Source organism: Suillus discolor (genome assembly GCF_016758755.1).
Source record: "Suillus discolor strain FC423 chromosome Unknown F5147scaffold_56, whole genome shotgun sequence".
NCBI classification, from domain to species: Eukaryota; Fungi; Basidiomycota; class Agaricomycetes; order Boletales; family Suillaceae; genus Suillus; species Suillus discolor.
The window spans coordinates 283340-304712 of NW_024541303.1; the positions used below are offsets into that span (position 1 = coordinate 283340).

Here is a 21373-nt window from a genome sequence, read left to right on the forward strand (position 1 = left end):
CACGGCCGTGGCAGACTAATTATTTCTGTGAATCAGCGTCAGTCGTGAGCCGTTCAAGTCCTTGTAATACCCTGCTCACCATCATGTCCGTCAAACCGATCACATCTCATAGCCAGTTCATTTCCATCGTAGGCACTTCATAGTCAGTGGCGTAGCACAATCACATTTAACACCACAGATTATGGAAGAGGGAAAGACTGTCATCGTAGATTTCGTATCCGAAAGGTGTCCTCATTGCAAAGCAATCGCCCCCACCTTTGATGAACTCGCAAACAAGTTCTCGTCAGACAAGATCGAATTTTACGTCATTGACGCCGAAAAAGTCGACGATGTCAGCTTCGAAGTTGGTGGCATAACGAGCGTAAATATCTGCACACAACCATCGTCTTATGCTGACCACTCATCTATATGGCTTCTCAGTATCCTACATTCATCGCATTTAAGGACAGTAATAAGATGGAGGAATCCACGTTTGGTGCTTCTCGCGAGAGGTTGCAGGTACGTTTGTAGTCTTTCGGTATTCGAATAGAAACTCATTTTTGCCCACTATCCCAGAAATTTGTGGAGAAATACTGTTCACCTTAACGCTACATATTTTTATCGGGGACCAAGGACAGTTCTGACAGTTCGGGAAACGACTTTCATTGATCGGTCGGACACGTTGATGACTTTACTATGTCTTACCTCCAGTGTCTACGATTCTACGATCTCTATGGAGTTTGTAGATGTACCTTTAAGGATTTCTCTAGGGTGCCAAAGACCGATTCTACGGAAGTTCGATGGGACATGGACATTGCGCCTGTAAGCTAGTAGGTCTTTCTCAAACTATCACTCGAGCTGTTCGTGGAATCTTCTCCTTGCACTTTCAATCAGTGTAGTATTGGATGTTGCGGGGAACTTACATGATTTACCGTATCCAGCTTTCGCACTCCTTCGAGCAACTTGCGAATCACGGAAACTTTCACACTTATAAAACTTCGGGCTTCACATCCTGCATTTGGTTAGAACTTACCTATTTTTCTTAGGAACGACTGTCTTCTGTAGGTCTTACCAGGAGACTGCCGATTCTGTTTGAGCTCAGTTGGAAAACGGAATCTATCCTTGTAAGCAGTGATAATGGAAACACCTCCAGTAAGCACTTGAATGCAGGTTCATCTTCGATTTTGCTATCTGGCATGTTGATCCACAAATTTGGCAATCTAGGGTGTTCAAATGACAAAATCGGATCTAGTGAGTTCCAAGTGGAGTCGGGGAACCATGTCCATGTACCTCAGCATGCGCGCAAGCGGACCATCGAGCGTGATAATCGTGCGAAACTAGTACCATTCCTTTCCATTATACATCTCGAAACCCTTTTAGCAAAGGAAACGGGGATTATCTGCTGCGTAGAGTCGGGGACCCTGGTCTGGCTTGGGCCTGGTGCGTGTACCAATGATAGGATGTAGGAATGATGACACAACGACACACACTCAGGCTCCACCCCGCACCCTGTTTCACTGACGCCCGCTTTCACAGTATGATACCGCCGCCGTTGGAGGAAGTCTAGCCCTCGATTGCACCCTGAGCGAGGTATGTATAAAAGCAGTCATTGAGAAGCTCGAGTGCCCTTCATAATTATGGAGTCCCTTCTCAAAGTTCCATTGATTCTCTCGTCTGCTATTGCGCTGCACGTATCGTTCACGACCGGAAATCTTCCTTCGAGTAAAGAGGTTGTTCGTCAAACGCTCAACGAGTGTATCTTCACTCTGCTCGTTAAATATGGGTTTCCGACCATAAAGGTAATTTATGTCGCCTGCCCACGAACATTTCATAGAACCATGCACCAGGCATTTTACTGGGTTGTTTCTTTCGCAGAAATTGCTACTATCGTCTATCATACAACAGACCCCAACTCTGTTTCCGCGATACAGGACACACCCATTACTTTCCTTTTTGTTTTCGGCACTACACTCGCCATCACGGGGGGTCTTATCCGTTGGTGGTGTTATCGCACCCTCGGTCGTTTTTTCACTTTCCAACTCAGTGTCCGTGAAGGGCAACACATTATAACGACCGGGCCATATGCGGTCATACGCCATCCAGCCTATACGGCAGGCCTGGCAGAGATCATAGGCCTATTAATCCTGCACGGATCGACCAATTCATGGCTTAGATACTCAGGGGTTTTGGCTATCCCTGGACTGAAAGTGATCGTGGTAGTATGGCTGGCGGAGATCACTCTTCTTATGATAAGCGTCGTGCTCAGGGTCAGTCACGAGGATGAAGTCCTGAAATCAGCTTTCAGAGACGAGTGGGAGGCGTGGGCAGAGGGAGTAAGGTACCGGCTGATACCTGGTGTTTACTAAACCCAAAGCGCATGGATCATGCTATCATCGTGCGACGAGAACCGTCTACAACTCTCCCCTATCAAAAGGAACGCTAATATTCCTTCGTCTATGAAGGGCCGTCTATGGGAGACCAGCTCTACAGTTACATGTCAGGTTACTCTTTTTTGAAACAAACCTTTTGTTGTCTTTACGGATGATCTTTTCTTGACTTGTACTAAATATTGTTCTTTGTTCTTCGTAGGACAAGATATGTTCTCCGTACGCACTTCATTCTACGTGTACAACCACTCCTTGTACGATCTGCCTCCTCCTTCGTGACAGCGTCCTTGTGTTTGGGATCATTTCACCTTAATCCTTCAATTGAAGACTGGGTGTCTTTCTTTCTCTTTCTTAGTCCGAGCCTTCTCGTTCGCAACACTTCGTTATCATACCATAATTCCCTTGCCCCAAAAGTGGACGAGCTTCATACTATGAAATACTGAAGAAATGTCAATAGTACGCAGACTGGCTACCCACTGCCGTCCTATTGATTGTTTCGAGCTTGGTTCCAGAGTCACAGAACTTCGATGTGTCAATATTCAGGTGTTGTCCGTCCATTAAGCGTAGTTCATCCCGGAGGACCAGATAATACTTCTGTGAGTGGATAGCTTCATTGATACTGTCATTTTGACCTGCTTTGTCGCTGTTCGTTATCTATGTTTTCCGATAGAATGGTGGTATCACAGATTACTGTGAATTAAGTTTGTGAATTTATATGAAGGTTATATGCGAATGCCATGGCGTTGAGCTCTGTCAGTCTGTCCGATACATAATCAAGCTGACAGAAATATTCTCGAGTACAGGTGACCAGTCGAGGAACCAGGACACACTGCTAGATGGCTAAAGGATATTGCAGTGCTTCTATACCACCGGCTCCCGTCGGTATCACCCTGTGGTTCATCATGCTCAGGCTGTGGTCATTGGTGAAAGTATCAACGGCAAAATGCTTAGATTCGTAGATACAGTAGCAACCTGTATGACGCTCAGTATGAGATAGCTGAAAATAACGGTGAATGTTTCATATGCAATTTACTTGAAGCGGAGGCTCAGCCTGTGGCGTCGAGTTTGGTGGAATTGCCGCTGAGGACGGCGACTGACCGGTCTGAGCGTTGGCTTTCACAAGGGACGCGCACCACGTAGACCTTCTGGAGAATCGGTTATGCATATGGCAGAATGAAAAGCACCTCATACACCACTTACCTGTTGTTCTCTTCCAGCGGAGACTGTTGCGGGCCTATCGGTAGTAGCGCCAGGGCCACGCAAGAGGTGCAAAAGAGTATCAAGGGGCGTGGTATTAATAGATGGTAGAGAGGTTGGGTCTGTTGGACCACTTTTCCGTGACATAGAAAGTGGGTCTCTGAGACCCTTTATTGGTACCGAAAAGTGATGCCTGAGGTGCGGACATCCTTACCAAGGCTCTCGCTCGCGGCCACTATTCCTCAAATTCAAACATGTTGCAAGCTTGCGCCTGGTGTCTCGCTGAGGGGGTGTGTTGACTATTGTTGATGTTAGATAACAATTTACCTTTTAGACATCGTATTACCTTCTTGTTCTTATCACCATCGACACCACATGCAGCGCACAACTTCTTGCTTCTTGACTATACGAGCTTTCCGCTAAACTCTTCGCCGGTTCATTACCTAAGCTCACTTTATCTTTCGTATAAAGCTCGTACTGGCTCGTAGCACACCTCAGAATTGTTCTACTATTCACACCCACAGCTATCACAACATCTCAAGCGGCTTACCCTTTCGTCAGCCATTGTGGTAATGTGCATACGTACGTTAACATAGAGGGACTGATACTCTGGACAGAATGTAACGACGACGAATTGCGTTCGGGAACTCATCTGGGCCGTCGATTCTCAGCTGCCAGTGGGCCAGTTAGGAAAGACTGTAGACCATTCGATAGAGGGAGCTCTCCGAATAGATTTGTACACTCGAAGCGTCATACCTTCATTATCACATTTTTGACGGGAGTGTCGATGCTGTCAGAAGAAATATCAGCAACGTGTCCCTGCAGAAAATGGAGAACCATTGCATAACGACAATCGTTCTTGAGGGTAAGATGTAAATGATGAGCTCCATAGGAAACGACGGCCACTGAATCGAGAAGAAGTGGACAACAAATTTGAGAATAAAATTCAACATTACATAGAATTTATAAGTCATAGTTCGACAATGACGAATAACCGTGAATCATGATGGGCGATCAGCCACGAAGACACATGTCCTCGATCAACATAAACATGTTGATGAAGCAAACGTCAATAAACACACGCTGGAGTAACGAGGGAGCAGGCTGAGCAGCAGAGACACAGAGAGGATGGTGGTGTGGGAGGCACCTGAGTGTGATGCAAAAGTTGTAACAACCATAGTTTCCTTCTTGAGCAGGTTGTTGCGTCGAGCTGTGGCGTCGAGTTTGGTTGTGCCGCAGGTGGAGTTGCCGCTGAGGACGACTGACCGGTTGGCTTTCACAATAGACGCGCGCTACGTAAACCTTCTGGAGATTCGGTTATGCATATGGCGGAATAACAAGCACCTCATACACCACTTACCTGTTGTTGTTCTCTTCCAGCAGAAACTGTTGCGGGCTTGTGTGCCACGCGAAGAAACTGCGCCTGGGGCGTTGTTGCATCGAAATGATCTCGATTGCTGCAGAGTGAGGGAACACGGAAGTTCTAGAAGCAGTTAGCTGAGGACGGACAAAGTACAGACAGCGCCGAAGGATTATACGACTGGGAAGCTACTTATCGTTGACATTTGTGCCCTTTGCAAGATAAAGCACAAGGTTTGCCTGGAAAATAGTCGCCACACGGATCTCCTCGATCAATCGATCACTGAAGGCTTTGGACCTAGCTTCGAGCTGTGATAGTTGTGTCAGCAATATTGGGGAGGAAGACCTAGTCGAATATGGCAAGGCAGGGTACTTGGGATCGAGTCACGGTTTCCTGCTGTAACGGTATGGCTAAGTATTCAACTTGAGGTATGACTAACACGTACTGGAAGCTCAGGAGCTATGTCCTGGAGAAGACTTTGTCGTATCCGCCATATGCGAGGTGTCTCCCATCCCGGCGAGTGACTAGTGACAAGTGACAACCTGACCTGGCTGCTTACTTAATTGCGCGGGGGAACTGTTGACGGAATGCTGTGCCTTGACTCTTGTCGAGTGTACTAACTTGCTCAGGCTCGACGAGCTCGCCTGTTTTCAGATTTGAGGTTTATTTTGTTGCTCCTACCTTCGATGCGATTTTGTCCCCCTAAGGCTTTAGTCACCGATCGTGTTAGGCCCAGGATTCCGAGAGGAGAGGCCTCCTAAAATTTTCAAATTCGAAGTGCACTCTTCAATCCTACAACCATGACTATGGCGGTCGGATTCTTGTCGCTTCCTACAGAGCTTATATGTCATATTCTAATCCTTCTTAACCCCAGGGACATTAGTCACTGTGCAATGGTTCGCTATTCCCCGTAGTTCCACAATCTCCTCCATGGCTAACACGTACGTTTGATCATACTAGACTTGCAATATCTTCTGGCTCGTGGTCCGGAATTCTGTCTACATTCAATACAAGCTTGAAATTTATGCTCAAGGCTTGATTAGTACTGGGACCGCTACCATGAATTCGACCGGCGTTTCCAGAAAGACTCTGTGTTCGCTCAAGAAATTGGCATTTTTGTGGCGATCTGACTTCTATGCGACCACTACCTTTGAAACAGTGGTCACTACTGCTACCACATGGCAAACCATGTTACCGATCCAAGATGTGAAATGTGGGCTTTGGTGGTCACACTCGCTGAAAGAAGACAAACTCTACATTCAGGGTTGTGGCACAAATCTTACGCTCTCCCGGACATGGTCTATTGGTCATGTCGAGGGCTTTTTTACTACATTCGACCCTCTGCAGGATCTTATGGTTGTGTGTTCTAAGCCTGATGATTATGTCACTGTGACCGATGCGGAACAAAATCACCATGTCTGTCGGGTGCAGTTTCGACTGGCTTCATCCCAGCGTCCGCATCCGAGCGCTGTGTGCACTTCTTTGGAGTGTAAGCATACCTTTGATGCACCTGGCTATTACTGTGCTACTTTGTCACCGCCTGTAATCTGTGGCGATCGCGTATTTATTGTCTATGAAATAGAGGACACGGATGACTGGCCTGTGTCCGGCATGTTCATACAAGTGATCAATTGGAGGAAGGGATATGTAAATAGGGTAAGTTCATCCTTTTTGTGACAATTCTGCTGCTCAGCATAAGCAGCATTTTTTATGTCAACCGGATGTCTACGACCAACATGGTTTCTATCCAGTCGATGAACAGAAGTTCGTCATCATTAGCCCAGAAGGCTCGATATACTTGTACACGTTACAAGGGCTCGATGGGCCGCCTCAGTGCCGAATCATATATCACCCTCCCACGATCCCCCATCTATCATTACGCGAATCGGAAATCGTTGTTCATGGCCATCCATCACTCCTTGGCAAAGCAGCACACCCAGGACTCATGCCGAGCTATGTGCCCTCCCTGGAGTCGCAGATTATGGTTTTAGAGTTTCTTTCCGAAGCGGGGGATGCCATCCTACTCATCGATATGGCCATCTTCTCTGACATGGCCTTGCACTCAGATATGCTCGTCGAGATTCCCTGGTCAGATTGGGGACCTCAGTATGCGTGCTACTTTCCCCACCACGAAAGCTACGATATCAGCGTGTTTGGCAGCAAAATGGCCTATGCTCTTCCTCAAGATCATATTCCCGATCCTGGTCAAAGACTGGAAGAGCTTTCCAGTGAGGGTCACTTCTATGTGCATATCTGGGACTTCAATAAGCGAGTCATTGCTCGCTCGGAAAGTGTCAACGATCCTGACTCACCGGACCTTCGCATTTGCAAGCCGGGTCAGATGATTGACTCCTCTGGTAAAGACATCTTCTCGGATCGTGCATACATCGCAACAGTCTGTCGTACGTCATTTCCGACAGCTGGCTCCAGGATATTCTTGGAACAGGATCGGCTTACTGTGACATGGGTACGTGTTCTTCGTTTGAACACAGTAACAGTCTGATGTGGCTACGTTGTAGGTTCTGCATGATGAGATTAGTATTCGGGTCATTTCCCCCATTCAGACGGAGGTTGGCCCGGACCTTACAGAATAGACAGTTTGGTTATGCTTGTAACATGTTTATATTGGAAAGTGAGTAAGATAGGTGGGACTTAGCGACGCCGATATTGTTTTACGAACAATATGACAAGCAAAATATCGCTTTCGTTGTATCAATTTACTCCGTCAAACCGTGGGCAACACATTCAACACTGGTTCCTAATAGTCTTTACTCCAGTAGTGATCGACGGCGGAAGATCATCGCCTGGCAGCGCCTCATCAGTCTGCGGCCGGTCAATGGAATTACGCAATGAGGCAATATCGCGGTTCATGGTGCTTGATAACTGTCACTAGCGCATTGTATGATGATGGCAATGAAATGTCTTTCACTCACCCCATCGCATCTATAACACAACAGTCAAGTCTGACTGTGTGAGGCAGCAGTAGTTCAGAAACTATTGCATTCTTTATCAATGAAGGGGATATTGGCTGTAGGAAATTCAATTCGTTTGGAGTAGCACTGAATATATTTGTTCATCCACACCGGCGAGTTTCCACTGCAATTGACACCCTTAATTGCATGACACTCTGTTGTACGCTACTAGAAGATGTCAGGCCTCGTGCGGGTTAGTGTCGTGCCGAAATTTTTGGAATGAGATGCAGATATTGATGTCGAATGTCTCAGCTTCGCAGCAATTGAATGCGTTTCGATATCCTACTCAGAATATTCAAATCGCTCTGGGAGAATACGGTCTGTTGATTGTCGTTACGTAGTAGTACAGAGAGATAGTGGCTAACAAAATCGAGATCGTAGAATTAAGATATGGATGTGCTATAGGGTGAAGTATGTATAAGGATGTGCTATATGGTGGAGCATGTGTAAGATGTGAAGTATGTACTATGACGGACAAAGATGCAAAATTTCAATCATCCGCGTCATCCTGTGCTTGTGAAAGGGCTCGTAAGACATTGTTAGGTATACACATCACCTCTGCAAATCTATCTGCAAAAAGCACACCACTTTGAACTCGTGCCTTGATGGCGCAGAGATCTGCGAAGGCGACGGGGAAGCCGAATGCACCACTTAGATTGTACGCATAGGATGCCATGATGATTTTGAGTTCCTCGTCGGAACAAGATAAAACCTCTGGTCGCCGCGCAAAGTGTTGAGCTGTCTTTTGGATCGCTCGTGTCCTGGGATCCGGAGACCCCTTCCCTTCTGAAGCCTTCTTCTGGAGAGCAACAGCGACTTGCCACTCTCCATGTACTCTCTGGACATGAACTTTGCCAGCATTTAAGTTGTCTTGCAGAATTTGAAAACCGTTGTGCGAAGCTTGTGCTGCCCTACGAGACGTAGAAAGGTAAGGTGAAGCGAGGTCGCGGTCTGCCGTATTGGTGGATGAACTCCGGAGGACAGAATAATGTTTGAGGAAGTCGTCACGGAGGCGACGGCCCTCATCAACAAGGGCATCCAGGATGTACGGAGTCGAGATTTGGCAGTCTTTTCGGACTTGTAAAAATTTCTCTCTTTCACACTCTTCTTACTTAGTACTATCTTAGTCTTAGTTCCGAAAACCGTCGTACTTTACTTCTTAGAGGTGCCGCCAATTGTGCTTGATGCCTTGCCACAAGAGGCATATCTGACCTTACTCAGGTTAACTTGTAGCAGCTTAGTAGCTGACGCGGACGACGATGCTCGCTTGTTTTTAGATGAATTTTGTTTTGTTGCGATGTTGCGATGTCCCCTCAAGGCTCCAGTCACGGTGACGTGGAGAGGAGAGGCCTCCTAAAATTTTCAGATTCGAAGTCCTCTCTTCAATCCTACAACCATGACTACGACGGTCGGATTCTTGTCGCTTCCTACAGAGCTCATATGTCACATTCTAATCCTTAACCCCAGGGACATTAGTCGCTGTGCACTGGTTCGCTTTTCCCCGTAGTTCCACAATTTTCTCCAGGGCTAATGTTTGATCATGCTAGACATGCAATATCTTGTGGCTTGTGGTCCGGAATTCTGTCTACATTCAATACAAGCTTGAAATTTATGCTCAGGGCTTGACTAGTACTGGGACCGCTACCATGAATTCGACCGGTGTGTCCAAAAAGACTCTGTGTTCGCTCAAGAAATTAGCATCTTTGTGGCGATCCGACTTCCATGCGTCCACTACCTTTGAAACAGTGGTCACTACTGTTGTCACATGGGAACGCATGTTACCGGCGATCCAAGATGTGAAATGTGGGCTTTGGTGGTCACACTCGCTGGACGAATACAAATTCTACATTCAGGGTTGTGGCACAAATCCTACACTCTCCCGGACATGGTCTATCGGTGATGTCGAGGGCTTTTTTACCTTCGACCCTCTGCAGGATCTTATGGTTGTGTGTTCTGAGCCTGATGATGTTGTCACTGTGACCGATGCAAAACAAGATTACCATGTCTGTTGGGTGGAGTTCCGACTGGGTTCATCCCAGTGTCCACATCCAAGTGCTGCGTGCACTTCCTTGGAGTGCAAGCATACCTTTGACTCGGATGCACCTGGCTATTACCGTGCTATTTTGTCACCACCTGTAATCTGCGGTGATCACGTATTTATCATCTATCACATAGAGGACACGGGTGATCGCCGCCATCCTAAGCCTGTGTCCGGCATGTTCATACAAGTGATCGATTGGAGGAAGGGATATGTGAATAGGGTGAGTTCCCTCTGTTTGTGAAAATTCTGCTACTCAGCATAAGCAGCATTTTTTATGTCAACTGGATTTCTGCGAGTTAGATCTCTTCTATCCAGTGGATGAACAGAAGTTTGTCATCATTGGGCCAGAATCAATATATTTGTACACGTTACAAGGGCTCGATGAGCCGCCTCAGTGCCGAATCATATATCACCTTCCCAAGATCCTCCATCTATCATTATACGACTCGGAAATCATTGTTCATGGCCACCCGTCACTGCATGGCAAAGCAGCACACCCAGGACTCATGCCGAGCTATGTGCCCTCCCTGGAGTCGCAGATTATGGTTGTAGAGTTCCTTCCCAAAGTGGGGAAAGCTATCCTAGTCATCGATATGGCCATCTTCTCTGACACGGCCCTGCGCTCAGATATGCTCGTCGAGATTCCCTGGTCAGATTGGGGACCTCAGTATGCGTGCTACTTTCCGCACCACGAAAGCTACGATATTAGCGTGTTTGGCAGCAAAATGGCTTATGCTCTTCCCCAAGATCATATTCGTGATCCTGGTCAAACACTGGAAGGGCTCTCCAGTGAGGGTTACTTCTATGTGCATATCTGGGACTTCAATAAACGAGTCATTGCTCGTTCGGAAAGTGTCAACGATCCTGACTCACCGGATCTTCGCATTTGCAAGCCGGGTCAGATGATTGACTCCTTTGGTGAAGACATTTTCTCGAATCGTGCATACATCGCAATGGTCTGTCGTACGCCATTTCCGACAGCTGGCTCCATTATATTCTTGGAACAGTATCGGCTTACTGTGACACGGGTACGCGTTCTTTGTTTGAACACAGGAACGGTCTGATGTGACCACATTGTAGGCTCGGCATCGTGAGATTAGTATCCAGGTCATTTCCCCCATCCAGACAGACGTTGGCCTGGACATTACAGAATAGACAGTTTGGAGCAAAACGGGTGGGACTCAGCGACGCCGATGTAGTTTTATTATGAGCAATATGCGTTGTGTTGGCAAGCAAAATAGTAAATTTGTTTTCGCAGCAAAACAGGCGGGGTATAAGTATTTGCATCGGGGTTATATGCGACTGCCACAGCGTTGAACGTTGAGGTCTGTCATTCTAGAGTTCAATACATAATCAATCTGAGTCGAGTGCTGATGAGCAGTCGGGGAACCAGGACATTGCTGAATGGCGACGAAGAATATCGCAGTGCTTCTATGCCACCGGCTTCCGTCTGCATCATCACCCTGTGTCACATCATGCATCATGCTGTGGGCATGGGTGAGAATATCAGCAGGCAAATGCTTAGATATAGTAGCAACGCAACCTGCATCATGATGACGCTCAATATGAGATAGTTGAAAGCAATAGCATTGGTACTTGCGCTAGTATTATGACTGACTCCAAAAAAGCTGTCCAAACACCGTGGGACCTCCTCATTGTGATCTAGACTTGCATACACATGGCCATGTACCGACGATTCGATTTTTTCGCCATGTAGATAGCAGGAGCAGAATTACATACTTCTGTAGTTCTCATGCGCACGGCTACAATGTCACGGACTCATGAATTCACTTGGCATGAACCGAACTAACTGCTTGGTATCCTGAATCGCATTCAAGAATGGTAACGATATGGAGGATTCGATGTTCCGTGCTGTTCACGAGAGTACTAGGCTAGGTGCGGCGGTTATGGTTACTTCTTCCAGCATACAAATGGAAACCTGGGTGGCAGTTTCGTCCAGTGGCCGGGCCATATTCATGGAGTATACTGCGGCTCCCCTTGACACCACCGAGGCGGTTCCAACATGGGATTCGGAAACAACTATGTATCTACCTGTGACCACTAAAGACCCCAACTGCTCAAATACAAGATTCTTTTATTGTGTCTTTTCCTCTAGTTCTATGTTGATACGAAGCTCATATATATTCTTTTCTTGCAGAATTGCTATCGACTTCGATGACCGGACATCGTGCCTGTCAAGGTTACAAGTGCGTATATGGTTTTTTCTTGAAGTATACCGTGACAAATGGAGTGATAATGGGAGACTCGGGCCCGCCGTGATCATGATACTAATCATGGAGAATCCTACACCCCTTAGAACCACCAAGGGCGAGGCAATTCCGACGTCGGAAGCAACTACATATATACCTCTGATTTCCGGGATCCTAATTCGAATACAGGCATATCTTTTCCTCCAGTTTCTATGCTGGTACGGAGTTGATATGTGAATTCTTTCCGCAGAGATCAATGGCGCAGAACATCTACCGACTTTGACGGGACCTGGACATCGCTCCCGTCACTACAACTGGTAGGCTATTAGCCAATATCAAGATCACCTCAAAGTGAAGTCCTTTGAGTCATCATAGAAATTTCGAGCAAGCGCCATATCTCTGAATCTTCTAGCGCAGGCTCAAAGTAGTGTATATTTGAAACAAGAAATCAAGCAAGACAGTGATATCTGCTTGCTAAATTGCTAATATGGTCCGACTTCGAATGCCGCACTAGAGATTGTAGGGTTCCTACGCAGACAACACTTCGTAAGAGGAAACGGCGAAACCCTGGCTATATTGCCAATTCCTGGGCAGTATAATGGGTACTCACGAAGTGGCTGTACGGGCATAAAAAGTAACCATTGAAAGGTCAATCGTTCCTCATGAACATGGCATCACTTCTCAAAGTTCCATTTATTCTCTCGTCTGCTATCATGCAACAGATAGCGTTTACACCTCCAAACATCCCCTCGAGTAAAGAGACTATTCCCCAAACGTTCAATGAGCGGGTGTTCACTCGGCTTATTATATATGGGTTTCCGATTATGAAAGTGAGTGTTGTTACTGCTTGTCCACGACCATTTCTATACAGTGATACGCTAGACAGTTTACTGGATTGTTTCTGTCGCAGAGGTCGCTATCATTGCCTCTCAGACAGCAGACTCTTTGTCCGTTATACAAGCCATCGCACAACACGCGGCCGGTCACGGGATTCGTGACACGCCCATCACTTTCCCTTTCATCTTGGGCACCACACTTGCTGTCGCAGGGGGTCTTGTCCGTTGGTGGTGTTATCGGAGCCCCTTCAGTGACAAATTCCGTATTATACGGGCCACCTGACCTACATAATATCCCGTATCAGACGGGCCAGCGGACCATGGGCCCATGTTGTATATATCCTCGATGACGACGGATGGGCCGGGTAACATATTATTTCCGATGGAGATGGGTGGGCCCATGTATGCCAATGATATATATATCCTTGATGTTGACGGATGGGCCGGGGGAATATGATCATTCATGGAGATGGGTGGGCCCATCTGGGTAATATGTAGAGTAGGATATTATAGACAGCTGGGCTGAAGAGAGATGTAAGGCAAATATTGTTATATAGATGGGTGGGCCAACAGGGGTGTATTACATATATGGGTGGGCTGGGGTAGGGGAATATTACATAAATGGGTGGGCTGATGTGGGGCATATTACATATACGGGTGGGCTGACGTGGGGAGTATTACATATATGGGTGGGCCGAGGGTGCAATAAAATATTTATTACATAGACAGGTGGGCCGAGGTGGTGGAATATCACATATACGGGTGGGCCGACATAAGGGATATTAATTAGACGGGTGGGCCGAGGGTGTGATAAAATATTTATTACATAGACAGGTGGGCCAAGGTGGGGTATAATTATATAGACGGGTGGGCCAACATAGGATGTATTACATAGACGGGTGGGCTGATGTGGGGGATATTACATAGATGGGTGGGCTGACGTGGGGGAATTGTACATAGATGGGTACATATATGGGTGAGCCTAGATACATTTCATCAAGACATACAGCTGATGTAGCCACCAGCGAATCAAACACGTAGGATACATGCACACTATGAGTGCATATACCTACCATCAACCACCGAAATCTAAACCCATAAGCACGAAAACATGAATCGACCATGTGTGGCATTGACCAATAATGGAGTACTGAAGTGGGAAAACCCCACACCTGAACCCTGGTGTGCAATATATCCTATTTCTACACACAGACACCAGAAGCACAACACTCGCAAAAATATAAATGTCAAATTTTCACAGTGCCGAACCCCGAACCCTGAGATTTTACCAACTCCCAAACCCCGAAATTGTGGACTGCCGGGTCTCGGGGGTCGGCACTCAGGACTTGGGAAATTTGGGGAGATCAATAAAATTTGATCTACAATAAATTTGATTTACAAACTTTTGAAAGATATCTGTGTCGTCTCACATATTGAGTCCTGAGTTCTGGGACCCCCGAGACCCAAGACCTGGCAGTCCACAATTTCGGGGTTCGGGGGTTGGTAAAATGTTTATGGATATATGAAAGGTTGATTCAAACATGTTTGAAAGATGTCTTTCATCTCAAAAATCGAGTCCCGTGTTCCGGGTAAGACATCTTTCAAACATGTTTGAATCAACCTTTTGTATATCCATAGACATTTTACCAACCCCCGAGCCCCAAAATTGTGGACTGCCGGGTCTCGGGTTTTGGGGTTCAGGGGTCCCGGAACTTGGGACTCAATATGTGAGACGACACAGATCTTTCAAAAGTTTGTAAATCAATTTGTTTGTAAATCAAATTTATTGTAGATCACCCCCGAACCCCGAAATTGTGGACTGCCGGGTCTCGGGTTTCGGGGTTCGGGGGTCCTGGAACTCGGGACTCAATATGTGAGACGACACAGATCTTTCAAAAGTTTGTAAATCAATTTGTTTGTAAATCAAATTTATTGTAGATCAAATTTGATTGATCTCCCCAAATTTCCCAAGTCCCGAGTGCCGACCCCCAACCCCCGAGACCCGGCAGTCCACAATTTCGGGGTTCGGGGGTTGGTAAAACGTCTATGGATATACAAAACTCGGGACTTGACATTTGATATGAGACATCTTTCAAAAATGTTTAAATCAACCTTTCATATATCCATACACATTTTACCAACCCCTGAACCCTGAAATTGTGGACTGCCAGGTTTCGGGGTCTCGGAACTCGGAACTCGGTATGTAAGACAACAAAAATATCTTTCGGGGTTCAGGGGTTAGTGAAATGTTTATAGATATATGTAGGTTAATTCAAACATGTCTGAAAAATTTCGTTCATCTCAAATGTCAAATCCTGAGTTCCGGGTTTCAGGACTCGGCACCCGGCACTCGGGGTTCGGCACTGAAAATTTGACATTCGGGTGTTCGGGTTTCGGGTGATATCTAAATCACAACAGCTTCGAGTTCTGCCAAAGCGTGAAACTTGAAACCCAGTGTGCAACATGTTGATTTTTCATTTATATCACACAAATCATCGAGTTCCGAGTGCCCAGTGCTGAGACCCGAAAATATGTACACAACATGTCCATTTTTCACTCACTGCACAAATCACCGAGTTTCGAGTGCCAAAGCGTGAAACTTGAAACCCAGTGTGCAACATGTTGATTTTTCATTTACATCACACAAATAACCAAGTGCCAAGTGCCAAGTGCCGAAGCCCGAAGCCTGAAAATATGTATATAACATTTCCATTTTTCACTTGTTGCACAAATCACTGAGTTTCAAGTGCCGAAACCCGAAACTCGAAACCTGGTGTGCAACATGTTCATTGTTCATTTACATTACACAGATCATCGAGTTCCGAGTGCCGAGGGCCAAAACCCGAAGCCCGAGACCCGAAAATATGTACACAACATGTCCATTTTTCACTTACTGCACAAATCACCGAGTTTCGAGTGCCAAAGCATGAAACTTGAAACCCAGTGTGCAACATGTCCATTTTTTATGTACATTACACAATTCATTGAGTTCCGAGTGCCGAGGGCCGAGACCCGAAGCCCGAGACCCGAAAATATGTATGCAACATTTCCATTTTTCACTTGTTGCACAAATCACCGAGTTTCAAGTGCCGAAACCCGAAACTCGAAACCCGGTGTGCAACATGTTCATTGTTCATTTACATTACACAGATCATTGAGTGCCAAGGGCCGAATATTGAAACCCGAAGCCCGAAAACATGTATGCCACATGCCCATCTACTCATTGCACAAATCACCAAGTGTCGAGTGCCGAAACCCGAAACGCGGTACTTCAAATGGACATGAATTCTGTCTTTGTATGTATTATCCATTGGTGTAGGGTTGAAATAACTTGGGAATTGTATTTGTCAGTGCTCGGTAGTTGGTAGTTGGTAGTTGGTAGTTGGTAGTTGGTGGTTGGTAGTCAATATAGGCAAATGATAATGAAAAATGAAAGTTGTTATTACGCTTAACTTCCTTACCGAAGGTTGTAGTCCGAGTCTAGGGGAGTGTATTGGTAGTCTTTTCTTGTCCATCAGTTATCATTTAACCAAGATATAAGCTAAAGAAATCTGAAACATCGGCGATAATGAAAAATGAAAGTTATTATTATGTTTAAGTTCCTGAACAAAAGTTGTAGGCCGAGCCAAGGTGAGTGTATTGGTAGTTTTTTCTTGTCAATTGGTTATCTCGTTACTCGGTACTCGGTACAAGGGAATCAGTACTCGGTATTTGGTTCTGATACTCGATACCCGAGAATCAGTAGTCGGGTACTCGGTACTCGGTTCTGATACTTGGTACCTGAGAATCAGTAGTCAGGTACTCGGTACTTGGTTCTAATTCTCAGTACCTGGGAATCAATAGTTGGGTACTCCAGCCAATAGTCCCGAGTCCCGAGTACTGATACTTGGTATTCGGTAGTCAGGTTTGGAACTTGGGTCTTGGTTTGGTTATCATTTGACTGAGATATTGGTAGGCAATATTGGCACTCGGAGCTCGAATACTGACTATCAACTATCAAGTGTCGGGACTTGGTAATCGGTAGTTGAGACTTGGTGCTTAAATGGATATTGCATATATACATAAAAATACAAAATATGTTCCTATGTGTTCATTTCTAGGTGAATAGACTTTGAAATTATATCTCAATCATCTATTCAACAATAGAAACAATGTATCAGGAGCTCAGGACCATAGGGTAATCCTTTATTGTATAGTGTACCTCCCCCTCTTCTGGTGGTTCACCCGCTGGGGTTTTTTCCCTGTAGGACTGGACCTCAAGGACTGTAGGGAGTCTATTCCTGAGCATATTCAGAGTAGATATATCATATAACCAGCCCAGGACACACAGGATCCTTCTCCAGGAACAAAGCATAGACAATTGCACTTTTGACATTTTTTCATGATTTTCAGTATCTTGCCCTTGCATCCATGAATCCAACCTTTTAATATATAATGAGCATAGCTTATATTCTTGCTTCTTATGACCAAGATCAGCTCACAATAGGCTGGAGTTTGTGAGCTAGTGTGTATACTTGCCATTTTGCCTGATAAGGGGCCCATGCCTTCAAAACATTGAATCTTCGTAATCAGAAACCTGGGGTACATTTCAAATATCTTAAGTATCATAGACATAAATTTACAGACAAATCAACCAAGAATTGAGTACTGAGGAAGTGAAATGGGTAAGAAATTGAGTGTGGGAAACTTCAAAGACCCAAAGCATCGAAAATGGTTAGTTGAGCAGTGGTAGGACTTTAATGCTGGGTCAACTCATATTTTCACTATATCCCTTCTACCCACCCCCTACCCTCAGGGCAGTAGGCAGTATGGGTTCCTTGGGTAGTTTACGATCTATCCTACATATTTGTAATGATATTTTCAGCCTGAATCATATATAAATGTGACTTTGTATAAAAGATGTCTATTGTCACTCTCCACACATATGTCATTTTGCCTATCATTACATCAATCCTTCATGAATCTTTCTAGGCTTTTAAGCTATTATAATGGATGTATATGGGTGTTATTCCAGGTCTCTCATCACATCACAGGCTTGTTATGTTGGATATCTCGACATAATGTGCAAGTCTCGCTGTTAATATTCATTCTTTTATCTTTACACTCACTTACTGCACACATGTATTTCATTTGTCATTATTGATGTTTCGGATTTCTTTAGCTTATATCTCGGTCACATGGTAACCAATGGATGAGAAAAGACTACAAATAAACTCACCTAGACTCGGACTACAACCTTCATTAAGCTGACTACTGATTCCCGGGTACCGAGTATCAAAACCAAATACTGAGTACCAATTACCATGTACCGAGTACTGCATAATGAGTAACAAGATAACCAATTGACAAGAAAAGACTACCACTACACTCACCTGGACTTGGACTACAACCTTCGGTAAGGAAGTTAAGCATAATAACAACTTTCATTTTTTCATTATTGCTGATGTTTTGCCGAATGACAAGGAAAGACTACCAAGACACTCACCTTGACGTGGACTACAACTGTCATTTTTCATTATCATTTGCCTATATTGACTACCGAGTCTCGAGTACCGACCACTGACCACCGATCACCAAGTACCAAGTACCGAGTACTGACAAATACAATTACCAAGTTATTTGAACCCTACACCAATGGATAATACATACAAATACAATTCGTGTCCATGTGAAGTACTGGGTTTCAGGTTTCGACACTCGACACTTGGTGATTTGTGCAACAAGTGAAAAATGGACATGTTGTGTACATGATTTTGGGTTTCGGGCTTGGTCTCGGCCCTCGGCACTCGGAACTTGATGATCCATGTAATGTAAATGAAAAATGGACATGTTGCACACTGGGGATTGAGTTTCTGGTTTTGGCACTCGAAACTTGGTGATTTGTGCAGTGAGTGAAAAATGGACATGTTGTGCACATATTTTCGGGGTTCGGCCCTCGGAACTCGGAACTTGATGACTTGTGTAATATAATTGAACAATGGACATGTTGCATACCCGGTTTTGAGTTTCAGGTTTCGGCACTTGAAACTCGGTGATTTGTGCAACAAGTGAAAAATGGAAATGTTGCATACATATTTTCGGGTCTCGGGCTTTGGGTTTCGGCACTTGGCACTTGGCACTTGGCACTTGGTTATTTGTGTGATATAAATGAAAAATCAACATGTTGCACACTGGGTTTCAAGTTTCATGCTTTGGCACTCGAAACTTGGTGATTTGTGCAGTGAGTGAAAAATGGACATGTTGCGCACATATTTTCGGGGTTCGGATTTTGGCTCTCGGAACTCGGAACTTGATGACTTGTGTAATATAATTGAACAATGGACATGATGCACACTGGGTTTCAAGTTTTGGGTTTCAGCACTCGAAACTCGGTGATATGTGCAATGAGTAAGAAATGGACATGTTCCATACATATTTTCGGGTTTTGGGCTTCGGGTTTCAGCACTCAGCACTCGTAACTCGATGATCTGTGTAATGTAAATGAACAATTGACATGTTGCACACTGGGTTTCGAGTTTTGGGTTTCGGCACTTGAAACTCGGTGATTTGTGCAGTGAGTGAAAAATGGACATGTTGAACAATGGGTTTCAGGGTCTCGGGTTTGAAAAATAGCATAATAACAACTTTCATGTTTTCATTATCATTTGCCTATATTGACTACCGAGTCCAATAAGGGACCCCTTGGATGATCCATTGCTCAATGAAACACTACCTGATTGGAAGTGTGCTGGTTATCAGATATTCATTTGTCAACTCCCGGGTCCTGGAACTCGGAAGTCGGTATGGTTGACCCAAATTTGGGTGGTTGGAACTTGGCATCTCATAGGGCAACACAAGCTTCACACCCCGGATTCCAAATTCTGCAAGACAACCTGTGCACCATCAAAGGCCATGTCAGGAGATCATCTGCTGCTCCGGGAACTCGGTAACTTTGATTTATTACCTCCTCTGAGTACGGTTGACCCAAAGGTTGATAATCGGAACTTGGCTTCTCATAGGGCAACACAAGCTTCGCACCCCAGATTCCAAATTTTGCAAGACAACCTGTGCACCATCAAAGGCCATGTCAGGAGATCACCTGCTGCTCCGGGAACTTGGTAACTTTGATTTATTACCTCCTCTGATTTGGTTGATGTACAACTACCTCAGCTCCATCATGTCTACAATTATGATACACATGGGCCCACCCATCTATATTTTATACCACCCTCGGCCCACCCGTCTAATACAACATCCCATACAACACCCTCAGCCCACCTGTCTAATACAATATTTTATAATACCCTCGGCCCACCCATCTAATTTAATATGTGTCTGGGCCCACCCATGAATGTGATAACAAGTACCTACCCATCTATCTCATACACATCTACCTTAATACACCCATCTGCATAATATCCAACTACCTCGGCCCACCCATCTACCTAATATTCATGTACATTGGCCCACTCATCTACTCTATATATTCCCTGCATGGGCCCACCTGCCTCCATCGGGAATAATTTGCCTCCCGGCCCATCCGTCATAGTCGAAAATATTTTTATCATGGGCCCATGGTCTGCTGGCCTATATCATATGGGATATTATGCACGTCCGTTCCCTCGTATTATACGGAGATAGGTCACTGTAATATGTGGTTATCGCACCCTCGGTCGCTTTTTCACATTCGAACTCAGTGTTCGCAAAGGGCATCATATTGTCACGACCGGACCATACACTGTCATACGCCATCCATCATACACAGCAGGTATTATACAGATGACTGGCATGGTAATACTGCACGGATCGCCCACTTCGTGGCTTAGACACTCCGGAGTTCTAGATATTCCTGGACTCAAATTGGCTGTGGTGTCATGGCTTGCAGTGATCACGCTTCTTGTTATCAACATTGTGTTTAGGGTCAGCGAAGAGGATGAAGCACTGAAATCAGCTTTCAGAGATGAGTGGGCGAGGTGGGCGAAGGTGGTCAGGTACCGACTGATACCTGGCGTCTACTGAACCCATTGCACTCGACATATTGGTGTTTTGCGACGGTTACAACTATTCCCCGTTCAATCTTAGATGACCCGCTCATATGAGAAGACCGTCTCTCCCTTTCCTCGTCCAAAGTTAGAGGGGATTCATTTCAAAGTCTCATTCTACAATAGCGCTCAGTTTCTTTTTTAGATGACGGTGACACTGGTAACTAGTTTAGACTGTAGTGCAATGGACTTTGTACAAATTTTGTATTAGTCTTTTTTCTACTTTCTCTTTGTAATCTGATATGCTCCTAGGCTAACCTCGTATTTCATATAAGGCCAATGAGAGGAGGTTCTGGATAATGTTTTTGGGCAATACATCGCCCAGACTGAGAGAATCGCAATGAGGACTCTCGCTATTGTACCTCCTGTG

General features: G+C 45.3%; 7 protein-coding genes across 7 annotated transcripts; 6 read left to right on the forward strand and 1 right to left on the reverse strand.

Annotated features, from left to right (window-relative positions):
• The first annotated feature begins 51 nt into the window (after nucleotides 1-51).
• On the forward strand, nucleotides 52-682 carry F5147DRAFT_334133 (thioredoxin). Its single transcript, XM_041429271.1, has 4 exons — nucleotides 52-128; nucleotides 179-361; nucleotides 421-498; nucleotides 556-682. Exons 1-4 carry the CDS (start codon nucleotides 84-86, stop codon nucleotides 583-585), a joined length of 336 nt encoding a protein of 111 aa, XP_041289394.1. The 5' UTR covers nucleotides 52-83; the 3' UTR covers nucleotides 586-682.
• Nucleotides 683-1616: 934 nt separating this feature from the next.
• On the forward strand, nucleotides 1617-2345 carry F5147DRAFT_582484 (uncharacterized protein; the record flags this gene model as incomplete). Its single annotated transcript, XM_041431655.1, has 2 exons — nucleotides 1617-1778; nucleotides 1827-2345. 2 exons carry the CDS (start codon nucleotides 1617-1619, stop codon nucleotides 2343-2345), a joined length of 681 nt encoding a protein of 226 aa, XP_041289395.1.
• Nucleotides 2346-6555: 4210 nt separating this feature from the next.
• On the forward strand, nucleotides 6556-7528 carry F5147DRAFT_711594 (uncharacterized protein). Its single transcript, XM_041438329.1, has 3 exons — nucleotides 6556-6579; nucleotides 6626-7445; nucleotides 7506-7528. The coding sequence occupies exon 2, from the start codon at nucleotides 6869-6871 to the stop codon at nucleotides 7424-7426; it is 558 nt and encodes a 185-aa protein (XP_041289396.1). The 5' UTR covers nucleotides 6556-6579; nucleotides 6626-6868; the 3' UTR covers nucleotides 7427-7445; nucleotides 7506-7528.
• A 684-nt stretch (nucleotides 7529-8212) lies between these two features.
• On the reverse strand, nucleotides 8213-9100 carry F5147DRAFT_813800 (uncharacterized protein; the record flags this gene model as incomplete). The annotated part of the gene is made up of 2 exons (XM_041443502.1): nucleotides 8213-8972; nucleotides 9052-9100. The coding sequence occupies 2 exons, from the start codon at nucleotides 9098-9100 to the stop codon at nucleotides 8386-8388; spliced, it is 636 nt and encodes a 211-aa protein (XP_041289397.1). The 3' UTR covers nucleotides 8213-8385.
• A 441-nt stretch (nucleotides 9101-9541) lies between these two features.
• Nucleotides 9542-11091, forward strand: F5147DRAFT_655746 (uncharacterized protein; the record flags this gene model as incomplete). Its single annotated transcript, XM_041434010.1, has 3 exons — nucleotides 9542-10156; nucleotides 10194-10964; nucleotides 11017-11091. 3 exons carry the CDS (start codon nucleotides 9542-9544, stop codon nucleotides 11089-11091), a joined length of 1461 nt encoding a protein of 486 aa, XP_041289398.1.
• A 1723-nt stretch (nucleotides 11092-12814) lies between these two features.
• F5147DRAFT_582379 (uncharacterized protein) lies at nucleotides 12815-13265 on the forward strand (the record flags this gene model as incomplete). The annotated part of the gene is made up of 2 exons (XM_041431651.1): nucleotides 12815-12980; nucleotides 13033-13265. 2 exons carry the CDS (start codon nucleotides 12815-12817, stop codon nucleotides 13263-13265), a joined length of 399 nt encoding a protein of 132 aa, XP_041289399.1.
• A 7355-nt stretch (nucleotides 13266-20620) lies between these two features.
• On the forward strand, nucleotides 20621-21262 carry F5147DRAFT_813804 (uncharacterized protein; the record flags this gene model as incomplete). Its single annotated transcript, XM_041443503.1, has 1 exon — nucleotides 20621-21262. A coding segment is annotated over one exon (360 nt), but the record flags the coding sequence as incomplete, so codon positions are not given.
• Nucleotides 21263-21373: the final 111 nt, after the last annotated feature.

Bases quoted from the DNA above. Each gene is read 5' to 3' on its own strand.
- F5147DRAFT_711594 (XM_041438329.1), top strand. From the start codon at position 6,869: ATGCCGAGCTATGTGCCCTCCCTGGAGTCGCAGATTATGGTTTTAGAG.
- F5147DRAFT_334133 (XM_041429271.1), top strand. From the start codon at position 84: ATGTCCGTCAAACCGATCACATCTCATAGCCAGTTCATTTCCATC. The intron at 362-420 runs GTAAATATCTGC...ATGGCTTCTCAG, and splicing joins AAGTTGGTGGCATAACGAGC to TATCCTACATTCATCGCATT. The intron at 499-555 runs GTACGTTTGTAG...CCACTATCCCAG, and splicing joins CTTCTCGCGAGAGGTTGCAG to AAATTTGTGGAGAAATACTG.